At 35.9% G+C, this 11,863-nt stretch overlaps 1 protein-coding gene across 1 annotated transcript; it reads right to left on the bottom strand.

Annotated features, from left to right (window-relative positions):
• Positions 1-894: 894 nt before the first annotated feature.
• LOC307188068 (pancreatic progenitor cell differentiation and proliferation factor-like) lies at positions 895-2,359 on the bottom strand. The gene has a single exon (XM_079924783.1). The coding sequence runs from the start codon at positions 1,942-1,944 to the stop codon at positions 1,288-1,290; it is 657 nt and encodes a 218-aa protein (XP_079780909.1). The 5' UTR covers positions 1,945-2,359; the 3' UTR covers positions 895-1,287.
• Between the last annotated feature and the right edge of the window lie 9,504 nt (positions 2,360-11,863).

Below are 11,863 nucleotides of genomic sequence, written 5' to 3' on the forward strand. Positions count from 1 at the left end.
CAAGAACATGGTATATCTCTCCATCTGTTGGTATCATCTTTAATTTCTTTCATCAGTGTTTTATAGTTTTCTGCATATAGGTCTTTTGTCTCCTTAGGTAGGTTTATTCCTAGGTGTTTTATTCTTTTTGTTGCAATGGTAAATGGGAGTGTTTCCTTAATTTCTCTTTCAGATTTTTCATCATTAGTGTATAGGACTGCAAGAGGTTTCTGTGCATTAATTTTGTATCCTGCAACTTTACCATACTCATTGATAGCTCTAGTAGTTTTCTGGTGGCATTTTTAGGATTCTCTATGTATAGTATCATGACATCTGCAAACAGTGACATTTTTACTTGTTCTTTTCCAATTTGTATTCCTTTTATTTCTTTTTCTTCTCTGATTACCATGGCTAGGACTTCCAAAACTATGTTGGATAATAGTGGTGACAGTGGACATCCTTGTCTTGCTCCTGATCTTAGAGGAAATGCTTTCAGTTTTTCACCATTGAGAATGATGTTTGCTGTGGGTTTGTCATATATGGCCTTTATTACGTTGAGGTAGGTTCCCTCTATGCCCACTTTCTGGAGAGTTTTTATCATAAATGGGTTTTGAATTTTGTCAAAAGCTTGTTCTGCATCTATTGAGATGATCATATGGTTTTTATTCTTCAACTTGTTAACATGGTGTATCACACTGATTGATTTGCATATATTGAAGAATCCTTGCATCCCTGGGATAAATCCCATTTGATCATGGTGTATGATCCTTTTAATGTGTTGTTGGATTCTGTTTGCTAGTTTTTGTTGAGGATTTTTGCATCCATAATCATCAGTGATATTGGTCTGTAATTTTCTTTTTTTTGTAGTATCTTTATCTGGTTTTGGTGTCAGGGTGATGGTGGCCTCATAGAATGAGTTTGGGAGTCTTCCTTCTTCTGCAATTTTTTGGAAGAGTTTGAGAAGGTTGGGTGTTAGCTATTCTCTAAATGTTTGATAGAATTCACCTGTGAAGCCATCTGGTCCTGGATTTTTGTTTGTTGGAAGATTTTTTTTTTTTGCTGGCTGCTTGGAGTTTATTTTCTACTCGGTGCAAGGCATAGGTTAGAGGGTGCTGGAAGTCTCTCATGTGGCTTGAATAGTAAAGAGTGGAGTTCTCTAAACTTCCTTTTTGGTGTTTCGCTGTTTTGATGTTAAAAACCCAACTGCTTCTGTTGGCTGCAGCCTGCTCACTCTCAGGGAGAGGAAGGAGGGGGCGCTCTGATCAGCCTAGCACCTTGGGAGGAAGCCTGGCAGCTGGTAGTGGCCACTCAGGACGGGGGCCTGTAGTTGGTTTGGCCAGGCTGGCTACCAGGCTGCTGCTTCCCGATGGCTTCCTGAGCCAGGTCACAGGTAATCATGCCAGTGGAGGCCTGGGCTGGTTCTGAGTGCTCTGGGGACTCTAACACTGTGGCCATGAATGGGAGAGTGGACTTCCCGAAAAAGAAGCTAGCCCACCAGTGTCCCGGGTCAGCTCTGGGGAGACCGGGGTGGTGTGGGATGCCTTCCCCAGGGTACTCGGCACTTCCACAGGAGCTGTTACTGGAAGTGGAGCCCAGGCGGTGCCGGTAGTAGTTGTGGGTGGCCATGCACGAGCCGCTGGAGGGGATGGCTGCCATGCTCTTGCTTGTGGGCTGGTGGAAACCTCGGCAGTGACCCCGCATGGGCCTCGGTGCTCGATCACAGACAGCGGGGACTGGGGTGCTAGGCCACTGAGCCCATCTGCGCAGAAGACCGTGGCCGACGGCTCCACGACCCAGATGCGCGGGGGCCTGTTGGAAGATTTTTTTTTTTTTTGGAAGATTTTTAATCACAGTTTCAATTTCATTACTTGTGATTGGTCTGTTCATATTTTCAATTTCTTCCTGGTTCAGTCTTGGAAGGTTATACCTTTCTAAGAATTTGTCCATTTCTTCCAGGTTGTCCATTTTATTGGCATAGAGTTGCTTGTAGTAGTCTCTTAGGATGCTTTGTATTTCTGCGGTGTCTGTTGTAACTTCTTTTTCATTTCTAATTGTATTGATTTGGGATTCCCTCTTTTTCTTGATGAGTCTGGCTAATGGTTTATCAATTTTGTTTAACTTCTCATAAAACTCAGCTTTTAGTTTTATTGATCTTTGCTATTGTTTTCTTTGTTTGTATTTCATTTCTGCTCTGATCTTTATGATTTCTTTCCTTCTGCTAACTTTGGGTTGTTTGTTCTTTCTCTAGTTCCTTTACGTGTAAGGTTAGATTGTTTATTTGAGTTTTTTCTTGAGGTAGGCTTGTATAGCTATAAACTTCCCTCTTAGAACTGCTTTTGCTGCATCCAATAGGTTTTGGGTCGTCGTGTTTTCATTGTCATTTGTCTCTAGGTATTTTTTGATTTCCTCTTTGACTTCTTCAGTGATCTCTTGGTTATTTAGTAATGTATTGTTTAGACTCCATGTGTTTGTTTATTTTACTTTTTTTCCCTGTAATTCATTTCTAATATCATAGCATTGTGGTCAGAAAAGATGCTTGGTATGATTTCAATTTTCTTAAATTTACTGAGGCTTGATTTGTGACTGAAGCTGTGATCTATCCTGGAGAATGTTCCATGAGCATTTGAGAAAAATGTGTATTCTGTTGTTTTTGGATGGAATGTCCTATAAATATCAATTAAATCTATCTGGTCTATTGTGTCAATTAAAGCTTCTGTTTCCTTATTTATTTTCATTTTGGGTGATCTGTCCATTGGTGTAAGTGAGGTGTTAAAGTCCCCCACTATTATTGTGTTACTGTCGATTTCCTCTTTTATAGCTGTTAGCAGCTGACTTATGTATTGAGGTGCTCCTATGTTGGGTGCATATATATTTATAATTGTTATATCTTCTTCTTGGATTGATCCCTTGATCATTATGTAGTGTCCTTCCTTGTCTCTTGTAACATTCTTTATTTTAAAGTTTATTTTATCTGATATGAGTATTGCTACTCCAGCTTTCTTTTGATTTCCATTGGCACGAAATATCTTTATCCATCCCCTCACTTTCAGTCTGTATGTGTCCCTAGGTCTGAAGTGGGTCTCTTGTAGACAGCATATATATGGGTCTTGTTTTTGTATCCATTCAGCAAGCCTGTGTCTTTTGGTTGGAGCATTTAATCCATTCACGTTTAAGATAAGTATCTATATGCATGTTCCTATGACCATTTTCTTAACTGTTTTGGGTTTGCTTTTGTAGGTCCTTTTCTTCTCTTGTGTTTCCCACTTAGAGAAGTTCCTTTAGCATTTGATGTAGAGCTGGTTTGGTGGTGCTGAATTCTCTTAGCTTTTGCTTTTCTGTAAAGCTGTTCATTTCTCCATCGAATCTGAATGAGATTCTTGCTGGGTAGAGTAATCTTGGTTGTAGGTTCTTCCCTTTCATCACTTTAAGTATATCATGCCACTCCCTTCTGGCTTGTAGAGTTTCTGCTGAGAAATCAGCTGTTAACCTTATGGGAGTTCCCTTGTATGTTGTCATTTTTCCCTTGCTGCTTTCAATAATTTTTCTTTGTCTTTAATTTTTGCCAATTTGATTACTATATGTCTCAGCATGTTTCTCCTTGTGTTTATCCTGTATGGGACTCGCTGTGCTTCCTGGACTTGGGTGGCTATTTCCTTTCCCATGTTAGGGAAGTTTTCAACTCTAATCTCTTCAAATATTTTCTCGGGTCCTTTCTCTCTCTCTTCTCCTTCTGGGACCTCTATAATGCGAATGTTGTTGCGTTTAATGTTGTCCCAGAGGTCTCTTAGGCTGTCTTCATTTCTTTTCATTCTTTTCTTTTTATTCTGTTCCACAGCAGTGAATTCCACCATTCTGTCTTCCAGGTCACATATCTGTTCTTCTGCCTCAGTTATTCTGCTATTGATTCCTTCTAGTATAGTTTTCATTTCAGTTAATGTATTATTCAAATCTGTTTGTTTGTTCTTTACTTCTTCTAGGTCTTTGTTAAACATTTCTTGCATCTTCTCGATCTTTGCCTCCATTGTTTTTCCGTGGTCCTGGATCATCTTCACTATCATTATTCTGAGTTCTTTTTCTGGAAGGTTGCCTATCTCTACTTCATTTAGTTGTTTTTCTGGGGTTTTATCTTGTTCCTTCATCTGGTACATAGCCCTCTGCCTTTTCATCTTGTCTATCTTTCTGTGAATGTGGTTTTTGTTCACAGGCTGCAGGATTGTAGTTCTTCTTGCTTCTGCTGTCTGCCCTCTAGTGGATGATGAGAGCAGGCACTCTTGACTAATTCCCAAATTTATAGGGAAAATTTTCAACATCTCATCATTGTGTATGGTATTTGCTCTAGGATATTTGGACCTACATAATTTGATATCTTTAAAAGATTATGAAATTTTCATTTAATTTATAACATGCTAAGCATTTTTATCATGAAAGAATATTAGATTTTTCCAATACTTTTTTCCATGTATTAAGATCATTGTATAGTTTTTCTCCTTCATTCTGTTGATATGGTGATTAATATTGATGAAGTTTTCAAATGCTTAACTATATTTATATTACTGCAGTGATCTCAAAGGGTTGTGATCCATTGTCCTCTTTTATGTATTAAAAGAGAACACTTTGCTAATATTTTCTTTAGAATTTTTTGTATCTATATTTGTGAAAGAGATTGGTATGATTTTTTAAAAAATCTCCTTGTCAGGTTTTGATGTCAAAGTAATGCTTGCCTTATATAACGTTTGGAAGTTTCCCTCTTTTCCTTTTCTCTGGGAGAATGTGTATATGATTAGCAGCATTCACTTATGAGACCATGTGGCCTGGAATTTTTGTGAGAATTTTTAAATTACAGATACAAGTTACCTAAAATATATTAGACTGACTTCTAAGTTGAAAAAAAAAAAGCAGACTTAGATGGAAGTAACTTAATTAGTAAAGTATCCCATAAAACAAGAGTGAAGAAACTGAGAGAAAGAGGAAAGCAATGCAGATTTGCATAATCAGACTGTTAACTACTCTGAGAACTGAGGGTTTTTGATTCCCTCGAACCTGGTAAGTAGGTGTGAAGAATGCATCTCAGAACTGTCTGCCTTAGTCCTGGAAATGAGAAATGTTCCTTATTAGCTCTTCTGCAACATTGGTCAAGGGTTGCTCCATGAGATGTTAACTTCCTCAAACTTGCACTTCTGAGTTGTAATATATTTAGGAGCCTATAAAAAGATCAACCAAGTGGAGGTAAGGCAGGCCAGAAGAGTTTAAAACAAACAATTTTTAGATTTTTCTATCTTGTGTCCATTTTGCTATAGTACAACCAAAAGAACAAACTTTTGGTATTGTTAATTTTCTGTTGTCTGTTCATATGGCATTTCATTAATTTCAGCTTTTACTTTTATTATTGTCTCCTTTCCATTTCATCGTGTTTAATTTTCATTTTTCTCATTTTTTGACACAGATAATTAGATCTGATTTTTCGTTCTTTTTGTTCTTATTCAGTAAAGGGTATAAAATTCCCTCTAATCCTCCATTAGTGTTGACCCTTCTATTTTAATGTGTTCGTTTTAACCATCATACTTTTCAAAATACTTTCTATTTTCCATTATGATTTCCTTGTTGACTGATGACTTTTTATTTCAGGGTGTATAACTTAATTTATAGTGTTTTGGGTATTTCCTAGTTATATTTTGCTTCTGGGTTCAACTTTATACCATTTTGGTAAGATAACATACTCTATATAATTTATTTAACATCTGTTGAGGCCCAGCATTTGGTCAATTTTGGTAAATGTTCCAGTGCTCTTGAAAAAGAGTATGCATTCTGCAGTTGGTTGGTGTAATGTCTTATATATGTCAATTAGGTCAATGTGATTAATTTTGATCCTCAAATCTTTTATATTCTTAATAAATTTTTTGTCTATTTGATCCCTCAATTCTAGAAATAAAAAAGTGTTAAGTTTTCCAGTATGACTCTGGGTTTGTCTCCTCTTTATAATCTAAATCAATTTGTCTGCATTTTAAAATTAAAACTGTTATTAGGCACATAAAATTTTAAGACCCTTCTGCCATTATCACATATCCCTCTTTATCACTATTTTTTTGGTTAAAGTCTACTTTTATTATATGATATTAATGTAGCTATATCATCTTTTTTTGGTTGATATTTGCATGTTTTTTACTTTCAATATTCCTATATTTTTGTATTTAAAGTGTGTCTACTACTGTAAGCAGCATATGACTGAATTTAAAAAATCTGACAATCTTTGTCTTTTATTTGAAATATATATTTGCATTTATTGTAGTTACTGGTATGTTTGTGTTTAAATCTAATATCTTACTATATTTTTGCTGCTTGATCCACTTGATTTGTATTCTGTTTTACCTCCATTATCTTTTTTTGCATTAACCTTAGATATCAGTTATTTCCTCTACTATCATGATTTTTTAACTTCCCTTAACAACCTTTAATGATTATACAAGAGATTATATGTCATATCCCTGATTTATTCCAATTTAATATATAAATGGGTAATTTTATCACTTCTCAGACAAAGACACAAACATTTTACTCCCATTTGTCCCTTTCCCCTTCTTAAAAATTATTTTGTGTATTTAAAATTTTTAATAATCACTAGGGAGCTGAAATAAGCTATTCCTAGTTTGCTTTACTTGAATTTCTGAATCTCAAAATTGTGATATAATAAGTTGTTTTTGAGTTTCATTTCATTTGGTTTTTTTAATGCATCAATATCTAACTAGCACAGTTTTTGATATCAAAAGTGGCATGATGCCATAGCAGAAATCTGAAGCATGGGACATTGAGTTTGAGACTCAGCAATAAGGAGGAGCTGGAAGGGCCTCCAGGAGACTTAGTGAATGCTGGAAGGTCCTCAAGGAATTTCTTTGTGAATCTGAATGCAGTGTGAAAATTGTTATCACTAATAAGACATATGGGATCATGACAAAAATGTCCATACCCTTTGTTCTATTGATGTCTACAAGGACTACATTACAATTTCATTTAATTAACTGATACTTATGAAACTGAACTTATTTTTAGTATCAAATCAGAATGTACATTAGGCCTTGATCAGTATGAAGAAAATATAACCCTAAATTGTCCATTAGCTCTATGGTATAATTTCAAGTTTGTCAATAATTTGTTCAAACTTATAATTATTAACATTATATCTCATTCAAATTTCTACCTTTTAGTTTTCCCTTAAGGAATTGAGACCTTATAATAGCATGAAGTTAATTAAAAAAATGAAAGAGGTTACTGAAATAACTGGCTCTTTAAAATCACTTTTATATATATTTCATATTTTAGAAATGTTCCATCTTAGAAAATGGAACTTGAAACTCCTCTTAAATTAGACAAACATTTTTAAATTGTTCTTTTGCAAGCACAATTTGAACACTTTTCAATTTTTTACTGACATTGGTTTCCTTTTAAGAACTGAATAGATTCAGGTAAATACATTAAGAAGATAATAAAAACACAGACAATTGCTTCACTGACTCCTCACTGTACAGTGGAAAAGTAGTGTCTTGATAAATAAGATAAAAGTAAACAAAATTATAAAAGCAATAGAATTATTTTTAAAAAGTGAAGAAGAAAGTATTGCTTCAAAAGAAAAAGGGACTCAAAATTTTAAGTGCGGAGTCTATTAAAAATTTTAGAGGAATTGTTTAGGAAAGGAATTATGCTTTAAAAAATTAGGTATCTTCCACTATCTAAACAAATTTTATGTTTTTCTCTGTTGAATAACTAAATGGTAAGGCAACTTTCTGACCTTTTCCCACTCCTTAAGTTTCACTTGTTTAGTGACTGTGAAGCAGAAATTTTAATTAAGCTAATCAAAGGGCAGTTTGTGATGATGAATTTTGTTTACAGAAAAACTAGTGAAGCTGCACTGGTCAGAAAATGAATCGCTGTCTAGAAAAAAATTAGTCAATAGGACAGATTTCTCTGTCGACAATATGCAGAACATCTTTCAATAATTAAAGCTTCTTTCCATTTCAGAAGATTTTACATTTCTGCCATCTGTTTGGAGTAGACATAATGTTGATGTCTAATCAGCTCATGCACAGCTTTTTTCACTTGTAGATTTCTCTGAGTCATAAAGTGTCTTTAGTTAACAGATAAATGGTTCACTGACTGTTCAGACATTAGGCTACGGGAGCACTTCTCAGAAGAGACTTTGGCAACTTTTGATAGTCATAATTGCTGTTAGCCAAATCGTCCCATTTCCCCCCACTGCCCCACCTTTCAGGCCCATAGTAGGATTGCACTCCTGGTTCTTACCAAGTTGGAAATAGCTTGGTGCCTAGTTTTGACGAATGAGTCATAAGCATTTAATTGCTGAAGCCAGAACTTAGTATTTACTTACAAAAACATGGACTCTTAGAGCCTTCCCCTTTTCTCTGACATATAAGCCAATATCACATACGTAGGCAGCCACTCCACCATCCTGAGTTCCTGAGTGATTGCAATAAGCAAGGTCCATGATAGACGTAGAGTATAAACAGGAAGTAAATTTTTATTGCTTTATGCCTCTCAGATACTAGGGGTTGTTTGTTACTGCAGTAAACCTCAGCTTTAGCCCACATCCCCCATGATTTTCAAACTGAGTTTCTCTCTCTAAGAGTATAGTACTTTGTTTTGCAAAGACACAGTAACATACTGTTTGTGTGTGTGTGTGTGTGTGTGTGTGTGTGTGTGGTATGCGGGCCTCTCAGTGTTGTGGCCTCTCCCGTTGCGGAGCACAGGCTCCGGACGCGCAGGCTCAGTGGCCATGGCTCACACGCCCAGCCGCTCCGCGGCATGTGGAATCTTCCCAGACCGGGGCACGAACCCGTGTCCCCTGCATCGGCAGGCGGACTCTCAACCACTGCGCCACCAGGGAAGCCCCTAACATACTGTTTTGATGGAGAAATATTTTATGCCAAGGGCTCCAATTTCAGGTGAATTTACTGTCCAAAAAGCATCTATATATTTTTACTGACATTTCTTCAGCTTCTTGTTTCCTTGCACCAAGAACAAGTTAAATTTTTGAATGACAGGCTTAGTGCAGTCTTGCTTTAAGAGTGGTCTACCATCAACAGCACCACAATTAGTGAGTTTGCTTATTAAAATCCAGATTCCCCCAAACCTACAACAGATTTATTGAATCTGAGTCGAAGGAGAGTTAAAACTGTACAGAAAATCAGCATTTTAAACAAGTTCTCCAGCTGTTTCTGGCATATATCAGTGTTTGAGAATCACAGCATTACAGAACATTTTTTATACAAAAAAAGATCACATTTATCTAGAGCACTAAAGTATCAACCAACTCATGTATAATTTTTAGTATTAAGAGGACTGGTGACTGATTAACTTATAAAATTGGGTTAATAAATAATATTTTAGATGCCAAATGCTCTATTAATCTTTTTTGTTGGGTTTTTTTTTTTTCGGTACGCGGGCCTCTCACTGTTGTGGCCTCTCCCGTTACGGAGCACAGGCTCCGGATGCGCAGGCTCAGCAGCCATGGCTCATGGGCCCAGGTGCTCCCCAGCATGTGGGATCTTCCGGGACCGGGGCACGAACCCATGTCCCCTGCATCGGCAGGTGGACTCTCAACCATTGTGCCACCAGGGAAGCCCCCTATTAATCTTTTTCATATTCCTGAAAGCTGGGAATAGTTTCTGTGTCTGATTTAACTTTTTGCTTATAGGCTAATCGTTAAATTGTACTCAGTGTCTTTCTGTATGCAAATAATTCAAAATGGTGACCATGCAGAGTTTACAAAAACATATAGTCGATCTGTTGTAGAGTGACTATTCAGGTTTTCTTCACCTATGAGTTATCTCATTCTCAAGACAATTCTATCATTTTCTTTGTATGAGATATATCATCACCCTCCATTCTCAGAGCTATTTTAAGGACTACAGTATGATGCCTCATTCAAACTGATATTGGTCTACCGTAGCAAAGTCTGAGAAACTATCTTGTTTCTTGTAAAAATGAGGTTATGATTCTATCGTAACTGTATTACACGTACACAAACAGAATCTACATTACTGGCACCTTGATGTCCATTGGTCTCAAAGTCATAATTATCAACTAGTATGAGATTGAGTACTAGAAATTTATTGGTGGGGAAAACAAATGTTTGTGCAGATATATTTTTGAAGTTTGGTTAGAATGTTGTGATGGACACAGATATAGTCTGTTTACATATGTTACAGATTGCCATTCTAAGACATTTTAAAGAGAAGTAATCAATAACTAAGTGAATCTATTTAAGTGAATCTAGGAAAAAAAATCCTCATCAAGGATAGTGCTTTTATAAATATCCCCCAAAATAACCATCCAGATGAAGTTGTCATCTACTCTTGTGTAACAACATCATAGTTAACACTATTTTTTAATCCTTGAAATAGTTATCTCACATATTCTTCACAATGACCCTATGAGATGTGTACTATTTCTGTCTGCATTTTATAGATAGGCAAACTGCATTTTATAGATAGGCAAACTGAGATTTGGAGACGTTAAGCACATTTGCCAATTAGTTTATTTTTTTACTGTTCAGCTTAGTGTGTGGTTCTTCCCTAACCAAATTGTAAACTGAAAGAATTATTCAACAGCTGGATGATCACTGATGATGTATATTGGCAGTTTTAATGTCACATTAAATACATAAAAGTTATACACTTTTTCTACACAAGCAAATTGTACAGATATATCTCAGATAAAAATAAGTAAGAAACGTAACTCTAGCCAGTCTTATAAGAACATTGATCACACAGTATGAATTTATTTTTTGATGATGATAAATTTTTCTTGACATTAAAAAATATACATATAGAATTTCTGGCATGTACCAGACTATGATTATGTGCTAGATATACATCAGTGAACAGCACAGCAGTCTTTCCCTCAATGATTTTGTATTCTAAGGGGACAGTGATCAGCGAAGGCAGACATCAATATTCAACATAACTAATAATATCTATTGCATGTTACAAAATGATAAAACTATGAAAAAGAAGAAAAGCAGAGCGGAGTATACTGAATTAGGAATACTGTGGGTGAGTGGTGAGTGTTCCAGAAAATACCACTGACAGTGAACATTGAGCAAAGACTTGACGCAGGCAAGGAGGAATTAGTTCTACAAAAATGTTAACTATTTGGTCTTGTCAAAATTAATAAGGCTTATTTAAAGATATTTAAGGACTACCATCTATTTCACGAATTCTCATATGCATTTCCCCCACAATTTAACCTCTCTAAAATGAGTACATATTACCAAAGTTTGTGGCTTGCAAGATTACAATTCCTAACAGGCAAGGGCCTAACATAACTTGGTTGCGTGAAAAATTCGGTTGACACTTTGTGACAAGATTAAGAAAGAGTCATCGTGAAAGTATCCTAGATTCCCTAAAATATAGGTATATGAATCTAATTCGTGTGAATTGATACCATAGCACAGAAGTAAAAAGTAAAAAAGCAGTAAAAAGTAAAGAAGCTCTGAAGCTAGATCTAAGGGTTTAAATTCTAGCTCGACCATTGATTTGTTTCGTGATTACTGCCAAGTTCTTTAATGTCTCTGTACCTATTTGCCTATTAATGGAATGCAAAATGTTTATAATGTTTTCACTTTTTAAGTGTTTCCAGGAAACAATGCTGCCAACATGACTTGAACAGTAATGGATAACTGTATTAGGACAGACTGCATTATTTCTTAAATTAATCACAAGGTGCAATTTCTCTGACAACTCATAAAACAGAGTAAAAAATAAAAGTCTCATTGGGAGGTGTTACTACTCCTAGTGATTTCGTCTCCTTCCGTACACTGTTTTCTCCAAATAACCAGGAAACAGGTAGAATTTTGTTGCCCACATAAAGTGTC

Source organism: Stenella coeruleoalba (assembly GCF_951394435.1).
Source record: "Stenella coeruleoalba genome assembly, chromosome: 6".
In the NCBI taxonomy this organism is placed as follows: Eukaryota; Metazoa; Chordata; class Mammalia; order Artiodactyla; family Delphinidae; genus Stenella; species Stenella coeruleoalba.